The 16,522-nt window shown below is 34.9% G+C and overlaps 1 protein-coding gene across 1 annotated transcript; it reads right to left on the reverse strand.

Annotated features, from left to right (window-relative positions):
* Positions 1-1,252: 1,252 nt before the first annotated feature.
* Positions 1,253-15,350, reverse strand: LOC306856185 (mitoguardin 2-like). The gene is made up of 16 exons (XM_079395269.1): positions 15,290-15,350; positions 14,110-14,363; positions 12,924-13,131; positions 11,996-12,111; positions 11,763-11,883; positions 10,801-10,931; positions 10,570-10,687; positions 10,389-10,495; positions 10,183-10,295; positions 7,990-8,062; positions 7,806-7,892; positions 7,059-7,157; positions 6,685-6,819; positions 6,438-6,491; positions 6,236-6,352; positions 1,253-1,716 (listed from the first exon to the last, which is right to left on the reverse strand). Exons 2-16 carry the CDS (start codon positions 14,203-14,205, stop codon positions 1,492-1,494), a joined length of 1,800 nt encoding a protein of 599 aa, XP_079251395.1. The 5' UTR covers positions 14,206-14,363; positions 15,290-15,350; the 3' UTR covers positions 1,253-1,491.
* Between the last annotated feature and the right edge of the window lie 1,172 nt (positions 15,351-16,522).

Consider the following 16,522-nt stretch of genomic DNA (forward strand, 5'->3'; position numbering starts at 1 on the left):
CATTATTGTGGTTTCAAAGAACAAGAGATACCCAGAATTTATACTGTAGGGATGGTCATTAACTGAAACTCAAATGTAAATATTCTAATATTTTGAGAAACTGATTTTTGACTTTCATGAGCTGTAAGCTCTAATCATCAAAATTAAAACAAAAAAAACTTTTGAAATGTTTTATTTTACATGTAATGAATCTAGAATATATGAAAGTTTCACTTTTTGAAATAAGTAACAAGACAAAAATTTACTTTTTCACCATATTCTAATTTTTTGAGATGCGCCTGTACATTATTGACCAATCAAAAGACCTGCAAGATGCTGTTTAGTTGCTTGTTTGAAATTGTTCTCATGGGATGAATACAATTTAAACACTATCAACAGCATAAGCATCCATGGTCATAGAAAAAATGTATACTATATTAATTATAATATTTTATAGAACAAATAACTCAAACAAAACAAAAAACATCCACTTTAATTGAATCTGAGGTAATTTTCCCCATAGTCTTCAAGTGTAAAGGAATAATGCATCTTTGCATCTTTTTGTTTGTTTTCAAAAATCACATTGGCGTCCAAATGATCACAATGGCACAATGTTGCTGATAGAGTTTAACAACCAGAGCGTGAGAGACTGAAACAAGTTATAGCTCATATATGGTCTACAATTACAATTATGACCTATTTAACTCAATACCACTGCTGTACTGAATTTATAATGCATAATCAATATATATAATAGAATAGTAGATAATCGGCGATTTTAGTCCTGAATATTGATGGAGGACAAAAACAAGGTGTATAAATCATGAACGAAGTATGATGACAGAAAACACACCAACAGACTATTAAATATCGCTCTGATGAACACTGACTGATATATTGTGAGGGTGGGAACAAATGCAACTAATAAAAACCACAAGGGCTGCAGCAGCTCTCAAAGGACACAAGTGAGCACAGCTAATGTGATCCGGACCACTACATCCTGTTTTACTCTTGAATGATGCACTTCCTGTGTGAGTCTCTCATCGAAACGCTCTCAAACTGCCTCGCTTCTTTCTCTTCATTGTGTTCAGTGTTACCCAAGATTTAGTGCAAGACTTTACTTGGCCATTGGCACATGCATAAATGCTCAACGACATACAATCACACACAAAAATCTGCAACCGACCCATAAAACAAACAAAACCTAGCGTATCTGCGTAAGAGGCATTGGTTGATTCAGAAGAGCTGCAACTCAAAACCAGGCTGCAAGTTTGGCTAAAAGACGGTTTATTCAGTTCCTAAACAGCAGCGATGGATATTCGGTGGCAAATTTGTAGAAGCAGATCAAGAAAAGGCCTCGGTTGACCTCAGATGAGTCAGTAGTGGTTTATCTGTCTAAATAATCAAACTTTTCAATGTCTTTTAAACTAATCGTTGGTCGACGATGGCGAATAGCTAATGAGACCAGATGTCTATTTCAAAACGAACAGGTCTAGATTAGTATTGTGCACCTCAGTCCTGCTGTCCGCTGGCGTCCGGATGCCCGCTGTTGGCTTGGCAGGGGCTCTTGGGTACAGCTCCATTGGTCTCAGGTAGACTGTCAATGCCCAGGTAGCCCACCAGGATGTCCGCCCGTCTGTGGGACAGACTGAGGATGTCTTCGGCCAGAGACGGGACAGATGTGAAACGCACCTTATCGTGATCAAACATGTCCTTCAGATACTGAACAATCTGTTGCTGTGGAGATCAAAGGAGAATGTTGCTTGAGCATCAAATCATCAAATCATCAGATTTCTGAAGGATCATGTGACACTGAAGACTGGAGTAATGATACTGAAAATACAGCTTTGATCATAGAAATAAATTATATTTTACATTATATTCACATAGAAAATGCTTATTTTAAATTGTAATATTATTTCCTAATATTAAAGTTTTTATTGTATTTTTGACCAAATAAATGCAGCCTTGGTGAGCAGAAGAGACATTTCTGATTGTTTTAGCATTTCAAACCAAACAAACCACTATATGATACTTGCATTTTTATTTTTTACTTTTTACAGTATGTCAAAGACTCTTTAAGACTAAGTAAAGCAAATTTAATGGTACAAAATATGCCAGGATGGTTTCTAAACGTACAACGTAAATCCATCTTATAACAAATCTCTATTATTTTTTAAATCAATTTACAAAAAAGCTAAATCTGTATTTTTGTCTTGTTTTCCAGTGCAAATCTCTAAAGATTGTTTATTTGAGAAGCTAAATGAGTTAAAATAATACATTTGTGAGAAATCCATCAAAATGAATGGAGTTTATGATTAAAACTAGATCTGTTCACATCTTCATTTTTCATCTCAAATCAATGTATCTTGAATTAAGGATGTTTAGAAAATTGTATCGGAAAACAAAACTGAGGAAACTATTTTTTTTTTTACAAGTGATTCATCATAAAGAGACGAATAAACACAGGAAGTGCTCGTAATACAAAGTTTAGTACAAGATAGACAAGGAGGGATTAAGCAAAATTATTTTATTTATTCACTTTTAATTTTTTTCTGATTCCATGACTTTATAAATGTAAGATTTTCTCAGGGATTAAAGTGAAAAAAATTCTTCTGACTGAAATTTTTTTTTTCATAATTGAATCATTGACTTACTAGATTAATTTAAAAACGCAGCTCATTCATAAATGAAACACCGCTGTGTTTGAATGAAGATGCGCTGCGGCTTGGCTGGGACTTTGTTTGAAACTATTTTTGTTGATGAAATGGAGCAAAATAAGGCAATAGTGTTGTAGTCAGACAATATAAGTCATTTAATATTAACGTCTTGTTTAATGAACTGTTGTATTAAATCAATATCACATTTGCAAACTCTTAAAAATCATTAAAAGCTGTCCCTCATCTTAGTTCATCGCGATCTCACAAAACTTCATTATAATCAACGAAGCTCCTTACACTGCACAATGAATCTCTTATTTACACCGTCTACACTTTTTTTGTTATAATGAGAGGATGCGTCTGATACATTACTCAACGCTGCAAAAACACGTTCAAAGTAGGCCTACGTTAGAAACCTTTAAAGCTCCCTCAGCACAAACACAAATACGCTGATCGGGTCAGTTGCACTGGTGCTCCTAAATATGTTTCATAGTCGCACGCAGTAGTTTTCAGACGCAAATGCGACTGAAATGGTAGCACTGTAGAGCCCTGTATCTATGTAAAGTCTAGCGACTTTTAAACGAACCATTTCAAAATGAAATCAAATACTCTCTGATTAGGCCATGTAATCTGTGAATGCATTTCTCTGCAAAGGAACGTCCAGTGGAGATTTCCTGAATTTCATCTTTGCAGCCGACAAGGACTCAAACATTAGTATATTAAATAATTAAAATGTGTCATTTTTTTTTCAGAATCATTAGGCTATCGCCTGTGCTTTGTGGCAAACTTTATGCGTGTGCTTGAACACAAAAACGAAAATTAAAATAAAATTTATATTTTATGCTTTGTGAATGACCAACCCTTCTCCATTCGGCAGATATTGTTGCTTGGTTTGTGCATTGTAAATCTATTGTAGTCTACGGATGCTTCATAGCATACCGGCGCGCATGTTTACCTCGTTGCTGATGACTAATAAAGCTATACTGCTGTTTCAGGCTTACCGTATAACATTTTATAAAGAAATCCATTTTAATAACATTTTAGAAATCGCATTCTCTGCGAGAACTTCGCGAAGATAGCCTAAGCATTTGCATATAAATATGCACAGGCGGACTGTATAGCCGATGACAAATCGCCAAAACTATTATTTTTTTAAATATCATATAGGCCTAATTTTCATTGTCAATATTATCTTATTTAAACATTTTGTGTGTTTCAAATAACACTTGTTTGCTATCTGCGCTGCATTCATGCGCAAGATTGTGTGTGTTCTGTGAGCATGCTGCGGTTAGGCCTATATCTTTTTTTTATTATTATTTATTTTATTGTCTAAATATTTTTTTTTTTTCATTACATATCTTGTTTGGTTCAATTTCATATCATTGCATATTAAATTAATTCACTTTATGCAGATGCAAAACGTGAATCTGCAGTTTTATTCGCGGTCTATTTCATAAATATTTGTACAGCAGGCGGGCCGCGGGCCTATTATATGTTCAGCATATTTTAATTAACCTGTATTTTATCTTAGTTATTTAATGCATAAGCAAGTCATTAAAACATTTTTTTTTTCAGCGGCATCCTTTTAATCTTGATCAACAACTGATCAACGAATTGGAGCTGCGTTGGTCTGTTAGATCATTTTAAAATGTCAAATAGCCTTCTATTTGCAGGTTAGAACTGCATCTGTCTCAGATGTAGATTGGTGAAGATTTATTTTAATGTGATTCCAAACTCTAGCTTTAACCTATAAATGTGCTACATTTTTGGCCCATATTTAAGTGTTTGTGCGGAATATCAATAAGCATGCATGACAGGGAGGCAGGCGCCCGTGCAATCACTTGCACTTTTTCCTGATAATGAAACAACTTAAAATCAGCTCGAAACTGATTTTATGTAAATTCATAATGACCAAAAAAAAAAAAAAAAAAACCTGATTTTGTAAAATAATGAAAACAAACAGGATATGCTTTTTGCCGTCTGTCACTCAACTGGAGCACGTCTCAAAAAATAATACAAAACTCTCTCACATAGGCTACAAGAGAAACAGCTATAGCTTGAAATGTATACTGTTAAATGAATCAATTAAAAACTAAATAAAATACTCCCTGATTATATAATCTGTATGAAGGTTACATTTCTCTCTAAGGCATGTCCAGTAGGCTACTGTGGGGACGAACACTGAATTTCATCTTGCAGCCGACAAGAAAACATTAGTTTATTGATAAATAATTTAAATGTCTCATTTTTCTATACATTAATAATCATTAATTTAATCTACTTTTGCTTGTGGAAAACTGTACGCGTGTGCTTGAGCGGAATAGCCTATGGATTATAGGTCTATTGACTTAATATAAATGTGTGATTAGTTAAATAATGACTTAAACGAACGACTAGTTAACTAGAAAAATCCTTAGTGGGGGGCAGCCCTACTAAACACCCTCTAGAAGTTTCCGTTAAAGTTTTGAAAGCATTTTATACGCGTTTCCATAGTCGGAAATAAATTAATTCCATAAATTAAGTCCGTAATGGAGAGATGTCACGTCCGTAACATTGATTTTTCCTCTGACACGCAAAAACGAAAACTTCAACAAAATTGATATTTTAGGTTTTATAAATGGCCAACCCTTCTCCATTCTGCAGATATTGTTGCTTCTGGTTTCTGCATTGTAATTCACAGAAAGTCTAAAATATGTTGTCTCCCAGAAACTCGTGTCTTTTTTCGTCACGTCCGTCACGCATGTGTATTTCCCTCATTTAAAATATAAAACAGGTTTATAGACTGATACTTTTCTGATATCTGGACTAAATTTTAAGGGGTTTAGAAAAATATAAAGAGATGGTTCAATATATTGGTAAAGAACACAATTTATGAGAATTTATATTTAAAGGTTTTGACTGCGAATGTCACGTCCATAACGCTGGAATTGCTCAGTTCTACCTCAGCTGTAGCCTGACATGCAAAAAAAAAACACATTAGAATAACTTTTAAAATGGATTGAACACAAGGAGCACTTTTTCCGTGAGCGGGAAAAGAAAACACGAAGTGGATCCAGAGCGGAGTGATTACAGAACGCTTCGAGAGGAGAGAGGAACGTGCTTTCACTCCACTCCAGGCTTTGATCACATCCCCCTCAGCAGGCTGAATACACCTCATCTTTCCTTAATTTAAGAACTGAAATTAAGACATTTATTACACTATTTGAGGAATGTAAGCCTATTTACGGCCTTAAAATTGTGAAAAGTGAATTTAAGACATTAAGGACAGGCGGGACCCTGCAATTGACGGAAATCCGTCATAGACTCGTTGCAATTAACGGAAATCCGTCGTAGCGACGGAGATCTTTAATCCCTGTTTTCTGCTCCAATTGAACACATTTTAGACCTTTATTTATGGTTAAGACCTTTTTAGGTTCTGCAGAAACCTTTATTTATTCTCCAACAGGGTTGACGTTCTGACCGCAGGCATCAGTGTCTCACAGAGATCAGATTAGCATCAGATTATGCGCTGAGCTGGATTACAGCTGTTTCTGGATTACCGGGAGGGTTAGCTCAGGTATGATGGAGGAGTGTGGAGAACACTGGGAACGTCTTACCTTGAATACGGTGCACACCTCGCTGAGGTGCTGTCGAGGGCCCAGAAACCCGAAAGCCAAAACTGGACTCACGTGTTCAGAGATGGCATAGAAATGGGCAATAAAACCGTCGGGAACCTTAGCAACACACACAAGACAAGATGTGTGATCTGATTCTAGACATGGTTTCACAGATATGTCATGCTTTGTTTTTCACACTCACCATTAACAATCTCCTTTTGGCTTTTAGCACAGACCAACAGGCTGTAGCCAATGCCTTATACAAATAAAGAGAGACACAGAAACAACAAATACAGAGACAGATCAAGACAGACATCAAACACTAAGAAAAATTCTTGTGGCGCTTAAATTATTTTATTCTCCTTTTTGGTTCTAAATGGAATGCGTTTTATTTTTTCCAAATGTGTAGATTCAACATGTTTGGATTCTGAGCGTTAACATTTGCGTACCGTCTCTTTGAAACTGTCCGAGAGCCATCGGTTCCTCAGAACCGCGACCACTGATGTCGGAGGACTTTCCAGATCTTCAAACGCATCCATGAGGATAAAGTCCAGCACAATGTCAAAGAAGTTCATACAGACCACCTAGAGCAAAGTCAAAGGTCAAAGCTCTAGAAGGCCCAATAGAGAGGCAGGAAGTCAACTTATTTTATTTTGAAGTTTACATTTTTCCTCTAATATTTATATTTTATTTTAAGAGAGTAAGTTTTAGTTAACAATAACAACAGTAGAACGGTCAAGAATGCCAGCTTGCAATCAGACTGTAACACACAGAATATGATTTAATGGAAATGGTTGGAATGAAAGACATAAACAGGACAAACCCCTCGTCCTTCCAGCTCCATCTTGGTGACGGGCCACGTCTCTTCTCTCTGTGTGTACTGCAGCATTTCTTCATAACTCTCCAGAAACACCTGTGGACTCTAAACATTCACACACACATGCAAAGTAGAAAATAAATCCAAATAAAATGACCGTTTTAATTTATAAATTACTGTTTCTAGTCATCTTGTGCACAATTTGTCAATGCATGTTGTATTATGAAAACATTTCACAGAAATTAGTTTGCTATAATTACTATTTTTAATACTTAGTTTCTTCTGCTCACCAAGGCTGCATTTATTTGATGGAGAGAAAAAACAAACAAACCGTAAAAACAGTAATATTGTGAAAGATTGTAACAATTAAAATGAAGTTTTCTTTCTGAATATATTTTAAAATTTAATTTATTCCTTTGACGGCAAAGCTGAATTTCCACAAAATATTTAGCAGCGCAATTGTTTTCAACATTGCTAATAATCAGAAATGTTTCTTGAGCAGCAAATCTAGAATGATTTCTGAAGGATCATGTGACACTGAAGAGTGGAGTAATGATGCTGAAAATTCAGCTTTGTGTCACAGAAATAAATTACATTTTACTATATATTAACATAGAAAACAGGTATATTAAATTATAATAATATTTCACAATATTACTGTATTTTGTGATCAATAAATGTTGCCTTGGCGAACAGAAGAGACTTCTTTCAAAAACAAACACATATTAATTATTCCATTCATTTTTGAAGCACCTTGTTGGCTTTGGCCAGGAGTCCCAATATCATCTGCTTCCCTGTATCCATGAAGAACGTCCTGTGTGTTTCATCCAGCAGCAGCACCTACAGATACAACAAACACACAGATCTCACCAACAGCCCCGTTCCGTGTGTGTGTGTGTGTGTGTGTGTGTGTAATCGTGTGTGAGAGTGTGCTGACCTGGAAGGCCTGGCGAACGCAGTGCAGTTTGGCGAGGAAGTCCTGATCACTGTAGCACTCCAGAAGTTCAGTTCTGTAACAGAGGCACAAAACGACACAGAGTGTGTTTTCCCATCAGTCCTTGCTCCCTGAGCTACAACGGAAACGCTCCAGTCCCAGAGGAGAACGTATGAGGAGAACATCTGTACTGTATGTGCAGTAGTACACTGGGTCCAGTCTCATTTTAGAATCAGTGCTAATGGAGGATATTAGTTTGTAATGTTAAGGTCCTATAAAAACTTTACCAATTTAATCATTTATATTAAATAATTATTATTATATAATTTTTGCCCCATTAAATCGGTTTTATTTTTCTGTCTTAATTTTCCTGATTCCATATTTAATATTTTAAATTAAATGTTATTAATAAAAAATTATATAAAATCAATTGAATTAATAAACCTTTTTCTTTAATTTATTGACACAATAATAAGACTCTATCAAATGTGTTTGTTTGTGTGTTTTTCAGAAAATCTGCGATCAATTTTTCTGGATTAGGTTTTATTATTAATGGTGTAAAATCAATTTGTACAATTTCCTTAATTTTTCGGCAAACAAAGTGATGGAAGTAATTAAAACTCGTGTTATTGTGTGATATTCCTTCAAAAATTATAAATAATATCTATTTTATTCTACTAAATAATAATGAATAAATTGAATGATTCTTATTATTTCAATTTAAAATATAGTCAAACAAATAGCGTGATTACATATAAATAATAATAAACTATAATAATAAAAAATAAAATTATTACTGCTACTACTGCTAAATTAAAAAGTTAAACAAAATTGGAAAAACTGTTTTATTGTAATATTACACTGTACAATAAAAAAAACAAGTATTTAAAGGGGTCATATGATGCGATTCCAAGTTTTCCTTCCTCTTTGGAGTGTTACAAGCTGTTCATGTATAGATAAGATCCCTGAAGTTTCAAAGACTAAAGTCTCAAAACCAAAGATATATTCTTTATCAAAGTTAAGACTCGACCATGCCCCCCTAAAACAGCTCATTCAAACACGCCCCCACGTCTACATTACATTGTGGAAAGATTTTCATAACACCGGACTAATGTATACGCAAAGAAAGAAGGCGGAACGATTATTCTTGCTGTAGTATTGTTGCTGCCGGAAAGCAAAACTACTTTGTTTGGGCTTCCAAAAGAGGACACAACTAGAAATCAGTGGTTAAGTTGTATTTACAACACTGTTCCACAACACCCAAATATTAGAGTGTGTGCAGCGCATTTGACGGAGGACTATTTCCTGAACCTGGAAGAGTAGCCTACAATGCTGGCTTGTGCAAAGGCTGTTTCTATAAAGTGGGGCAATTCCAACTTTGCAAGGACAGTCTGGCGCTTCTGCCTCACAGCCTGTAAGTATGTTTTCATATTTAAAGAATTTGCCACTGACGGTGTAGAGTAGTGCTTTTTTGGCTTTTCTCCAATCACAAATGCAGACATGGTAATGTTTTATCGCATTGCAACGCGTAAAGAGACAATATAATTCATTATAATCAGTAATTGTGTCCCCACTGGATGCAAAAAATGCCTCGTTTATAATGGGTTTTATTGTTTTTGTGTCGTCGCTCTGGGGCATCACAATACGGTGAGGGGCGTAACATTTCCGTCACACGCTTGAGGTGTTCGGCCAATCACAACGCACTGGATAGCTGGCCAATCAGAGCACGCCTCGCTTCTCAGAACGATGAGCTTTTTAAAAATCGACGCGTTTCAGAAAGGCGGGACATAGAGGAGCAACAATCATGTACAGTATGTGGAAAATAATGTGTTTTTTTAACCTTAAAACGCATAAACACAATGCATTACACCAAATACACAAAATAATGTTCTTTTTAGCAACGTCATATAACCCCTTTAAGAAAAATAATATATTAATAATAGTACATTTTACAGTGCAACTGTAACTGCAATTACTATATAATTGCAACTATATACTAATATTCATAGCTGTCTTAATTTCCAAATGTTAAACCATCAAGTTTTTATTATAATACAAAATGATGTACGTTAAAAAAAATTCAATACTACAAAAGTGGTATTGGTAGCAGTATGTAGTGTGCAGCATTTATTTAGTGTGTCATTATGCAGTGTTTAGGGTTTAAGCTGTCAGTATGCAGTGTGTAGCATGCAGTACCTCAGTGATCTGCAAGCCACGCTTCCATCCTTCACCAAACTCAGGGCTTCTTCATACAGAGCTGCCGGCTTCAGCGGGTGATACGTGTCCTCTAGAGAGAACGTTTCAAACAACTACAGAGACAAAGAGGAAAGTGACATTATACACATGCAGGAGAAAGCACATGACACCCTTAAGTGTGTGTGTGTGTGTGTGTGTGTCCTGACCTCAGCAGCAGAGAAAAACGAGTCGTCTGAAGTGACTGTCATGGCATCGTCATCTTGGATGGGATGGGAACTCCCTAGTGTGGGCAGGATCAGGGTTGCTTCACTCTCTGCACACAAACAGCTTGGTTTAGGAAGCTGAAAACACACAGGTGGCGTCAGCATGTGTTTGTGCGTGTCTTACCCAGGTCAGCGAGAAGGGTGTCAGGCGGTATGGTGCTGCCGAAGTCTTCCTGTAGGTGATAGGCTCGGTGCAGCAGAGACTCAAGCTTCTCCGCAAACTGATGATTGTGAAGCTCAGGCTGAAAAATCAAATGATGTGTTTTTATTTGTGACTATATATATAATATGGTACTTATGACTGGTTTTGTGGCTCCTGCCATTCTTCTGATGCTTATGAATGAGAGATATTTACAGAATGGCGCTCCACGAGTTCTGATCCTTGCGGGGCGAGACTGTTTGACCCAGATGCACAGGAATGAGCTCTGTGTCTGATGTTTAAAGCCAGTTCCCACTTGCGCAGGGCTTCCTCAAACAGCTCCATCCCTGCAGGAGGAAGAGAGGAAAGAAGGCCAACATCAGCTGCACACATTTCTGCACTCATGGAGGCTACATTCGGAAAAGACTACTTATTGCATTCTGTGCTGTATACGGTCAATTTAAAATGGTAAATGTTTTACATTTAAAATTTAATTTTAAATTTTTTAATTTAAATCGAATTTTTAAATATAAATGTAATATCTTAAAATGTATTTTCATGTTTTAATTTATTATTGTTTATACATAATTATTTTAATATTTAAAAATTACAACTAAATTTTAAAATACACTACTGTTGAAAAGTTCAGGGTCAGTAAGATTTTTATGTTTAATAAGTCTCTTAAAGCTCACTAAGGCTTCATTTATTTAATCAAAAATACAGTATATTGCTAAAAAATATTAAATATTATAACAATTTAAGAAAAAATGAATATATTGAAAAATGTAATTTATTTCTGTGATCAAAGCTGAATTTTCAACATCATTAATCCAGTCTTCAGTATCACATGATCGTTCACAAATCATTCTGCTCAAGATACATCTGATTATTAGCAATGTTGAAAACAGTTTTACAAAACAACTGTTTTTGTATAAACCGTGATACTTTTTTTTCCATATGAAAGTTCAAAAGAGGAGCATTTATTCCATTTTTTTTTTTTTTAAAGATTATAATTGTCTTTAATGTCACTTTTGATCAATTTAATGCATGCTTGCTGAATAAAAGCATTACTAAGTTCTTTCAAAAAAGTAAAATCTTACACACCCCAAACATTTGAATGGTAGTGTAGCATGTGACAAACAATGCAGTATGGATGATACAATAGTAAAATACATTACCTATGAGATAGAGGTTTTCAGCATTGGCATCCTCTCCGACTCCCAGCTCCTCTGCCACTGGCTCCGCCTCCCACGGCATCCCAGTGTTCACTGATTGGTTGGGAGAAGAGGGAACTCGCATCTGAGGCGGATCCAAACAAAATGGTTAAAAAAACGTATGGTTAGGCCTTTTGATAGGTGTTTATTGATAAATAAACAGGCAGACGGTGTGTGTATCTGTGAGATTCAGGCACCGAGGCGATGCTGTGTGAAGAGCTCGAGTGTTTGCTCTGTGCGAGAGACGAGACGCCGCTGAGAGTGTCATTACTGCGGGTGCCGGGACTCATCATCTGACGCCCTGGAACCGGACCTGGAAACTCACAAATTAACAAATTAATAGAACTGTATGGAGTAATTTATCAATTAAAACTGGATTTTTTTTAATGAAAGATTTTCATGTAGTATAGACACTCAAAATAGCCTAACTAATTCCACGAATATAAAATTAACGTTAAATTAACATTGGACATTAAATGTAGACATTTATTTAATATGCATAACATTAATTCAATATTGTAATATAACATTATGGGCATTAAATAATTACAAAACTGTCACATTTGCTCAAAGTAAACTGATTAATTTCATGAAAATGATTGACTAAAATTATAGATTATATTAAGAAAATTCAAATTTTATTACATTTTATATTATAATACTAAATTATGGACAATACAAAAAATAAATCACACTCATATTCACTCCAAGTAGCCTGACTAATTTTGTGATTTAAGCCTAAAACTGTAATAGTGTCTTATTTCGTATCTATAAATTATAATTTCATATTATAAAATGATTGCCAATAAAAAATATAAATACTCATGCATTCACTTAAAGTAGCCTGAATAATTTCATGAAAATTGTCACAAAAACTAATGTAGGGCCTGATTCATTTAAAAAAAAAAAAAAAGGTCACAAAATCTAATTTACGACGTTTTTTGATGAAAGAAACCTTGACCTAAAAATTATATTTTTGTAGGATTAAAAAAAACACACACACACACACACATACACACACATATAAATATAAAATTATATAAAATTTGCAATTAAATAAAATATTTAAATACTACAAAATTGTATAACAGCATCTTTAAAAGCAAAACACGTGAATCTGCTCACCTTTCTTGAGCGAGGCCGGCCGGCTGGTTCGGAGCAGCTGTTCTGGGATGCCCACAGCTTTCTGTGCTTCTTTACTGACTATCTGCTTCCTCTTCCTGCCCCGTCTCTTTAGCTGATGCGCGGTCAGAGCCAGAGCGACGCTGCCCAGAGCCGTGGCGAACAGCACCTTCTTCAGACTAGGGCTCAACTTCAGCTGAGAGAATATAGACTGAGAGAAAGACAGACGTGAAGGAGAAATGAGGGATGTCAGAACAGGAAAAAAGAGAAGGAGAGAAGAAAACAGGAATGATTTATTAGCTGTTTTCACTATGTATTTATCATTTAAAAAACACTTTATAGGGGAAAGGGGATGACAGAAGAATAACTGCATAGAAGAGCTGCAAGAATAATTAAAAAAAATAAACATTTATTGTAGAAACATGTTAAACTAAAACCACTAAATATTGTTTTTTTAAATAAAAAAATCGAAATAAAGCAACAACAACAAAAAATAAGTTGCAGGACTAAAATTACTAAAACTAACACTGAAACAAAATAATTAAAAATCTAAACAGAAATAGAGAAATAACATATTTAAATATTATTAAAAAATCTTACTTTAAAATGAAAAAGTTAAGTTAAAGCTTATTCAAAATAATGATATTAAAAAATTCAAATTCTTGCACATTCATCAAAGTAATTTAGTCACAACATTTAATTTAAGACTGAAATTATAATTGTATGTTTTTATTATAATCTAAATCTAATCTAATATTTTATATTAATAAAATAAAAAAGACAATTAAAACAAAACATAATATCAAATATAAATATTAAATGAAGACTCGTAATTTACTGAAATAGTTAAGTTGAAGTAGTAAAATTACTAAAACTGAAATAAAAATTAAAGCAAAAATTAAAAATATAAAAAAGCATAAAAAATATTCATAGTGTAATTGCTACAAATAAAAATGATGAATAGACAAATAGATATTTATTCTTTTTCTTTTTAGGAAAGCATTGTTGATGCTAGGGTGTCATCTAGGGAGAGGTATCAATAGTGTTAAACTTTAGCTTAAGACCTGTGACATATCAGCATTTTTCTACATGTGTGTATAGCTGCAGAGCAAGAAGAGAGCTTGTTTGTGTGTAAGGAGCATCTGTGAGGCGTGTGATCAGATATACAGAGGGGTGTTGTGCAGCGTACATGTCCAAAGGTAGAATACAGGAACACAGGTATCTCAGCCACGGTCATGGCTAAGGCCTGCATGATGGACACGCCCTCAGCGCTTCTGATTGACATCTCAGCTCCGCCCCTTCCTCCTGCAGATGCTTTCACATCCGAGTGGCTCCAGACAGATCCTGGAACAGGAGATCAGTTCTGCAGATCAGCAGGACTCATCCACAAACACAGCTTTCAGTTCCACGCCACAGCGTTCCCGAGCTCTTCATTGCTGTTGCCTTGGAGACGATGAAAACACGGTTCATATTGTTCTAGTGCTTGAGATTAGATGCTTTGCTTATATAAACACTGATAGACACCATATGCAAAACATGAGTCAATACTGGCAATTTAGAGAAGACATTTAGTTAGACACCTCATATTCTGGCATTTACATGCAACAATAAAAAATTAATAGCTGATAATTTTTTTATTTTAAAGTTTGATTACATTTGATAATCACTTTGACATCATATAACACAGATCTGATCAAACATGATATAGATAGATAGACTCATACACATAAAAGGAAGGCAAAAAATGACAATTTTGGATGATGAAACGTCTATTTCAGTAATAAGTGTTTTTGAATTATCTATATTAAAATAAATAATCATATTAACCTCTCATTATTGTGATGTAAAATCACTCTCATCACTATAAAATGAAAACACAATTATTAATAATTACAAATATCTACACAAATATTTTTGTATTAAAGTATTCCACACCCCTTCATCTTACAATCTTACAGCCAAGACATAATTACATGAATCATAATCATCAGCTGCTGCAGAGGAAAGGGTTTCTTGAGGAATCAGTTTATTGATTCCTGCAACTATAACATACATCATAAATCAATATCAGAAGCTACTAAATCACATAGATTGGGAACGAGCAGAATTTGTTTGTTTTAAAGTAATTCCTGTCATTATTATCTGTTGATTTAGTTATTCTTACTGAGTTTATGCTCATTGATCTCTGTGTCCATGTCCTTAAACAGCAGCAGCACATTAGCTTAGCTCAACACACAAACACCAGCCTCTTTTAAGACAGTTTCCAGTCATATATGCATTTATATATGCATAAAGTCGGAGATAAATTCACACATATCATAGCAGCTTCAAACGCAATATTAAAAGAGTGAAAAGCAGCCCAAACTCACTCTCTCCTGGTTTGGAAGGACATTTTCATTCCGCACTGCACACACTAACCTGTGATTTCCTGGTGGGCGGGGCAGAGGTTTGAGCGACAGCGGATAAAGCCTATAACAGCTTTAGATTGTTCAGCGGGAACCAATCGTGGAAGAGGAGGGATGGACGCAACGCGTTGGTTATCCAATGAAATCAACAGTCGCGACTTTTGCTCCTCCATAAACTGATATCTGACTGCACCGAGTATATTTTAATAATAATTATTATTATTATAAATTTTGAAAAAAAATGATATTATAAATAATAATAAATATAAAATTTAAAATATCAAATGATAAATAATATTACGATTACGTGCAATATATATTGACAAAGTGGTCCACAGTCGTCAAAAGTAGAAATTATACAAATGAAAGTTAATTTTCCAGTATTAACTATACTTGTAGTAAAATAGTATTTTAACAGTTATCATGATCAAATATGAATATGACGACGGTAAAGTATGATGATTTATTTTGTTTTGCTTTATTATTCTAAAATGTGTGATATTTTAGTTAGACCCTGAATCGTTTACATTTGTTAATATCTCTATTAAATAATTAAATACTTGTTTTTTCATATTTTCCAAGTGATATACAATTTAAGTAATTATTATTGTTCTGATTATTATTCCTCCGGCATCACACTGAGAGGCGGAACTAAAGTCACAGCAGCGGTTTCCAGTCGGAACGTAAATATCAGCGTGTCACGGAAAATGTAAGTAGGCTAATCTAACAGCTAATTATGTTGTTATCTATTCGTGCTCTACATATACTTAAATGCGATTACAGTTAAGGCACGTAAAATCATTATGTAATGGGTTGTATATTGATGTCATGATATGTTTATTGTCGCTCCGCTGCGATAAAAGTTTGTCAATATACCAGCAGGTTATTTTAAACTGTAGTCAAAAGTCACAGTAGTGTGTGTGTGTGTGTGTGTGTGTGTGTGTGTGTCTGTGTGTCTGTGTGTCTGGCTGTGTGTGTTTTGGCTGTGTGTGTCTGTGTGTCTGGCTGTGTGTGTGTGTGTGTGTGTGTGTGTGTGTGTGTGTCTGTCTGTCTGGCTGTGTGTGTTTTGGCTGTGTGTGTGTGTTTGTTTGGCTGTGTGTGTGTGTGTGTGTGTGTGTGTGTGTGTGTGTGTGTGTGTGTGTTTGGCTGTGTGTGTGTGTGTGTGTGTGTGTGTCTGTGTGTGTGTGTGTGTGTGTG

The sequence above is a fragment of the Barbus barbus genome, assembly GCF_936440315.1.
Source record: "Barbus barbus genome assembly, chromosome: 36".
Lineage (NCBI taxonomy): Eukaryota > Metazoa > Chordata > Actinopteri > Cypriniformes > Cyprinidae > Barbus > Barbus barbus.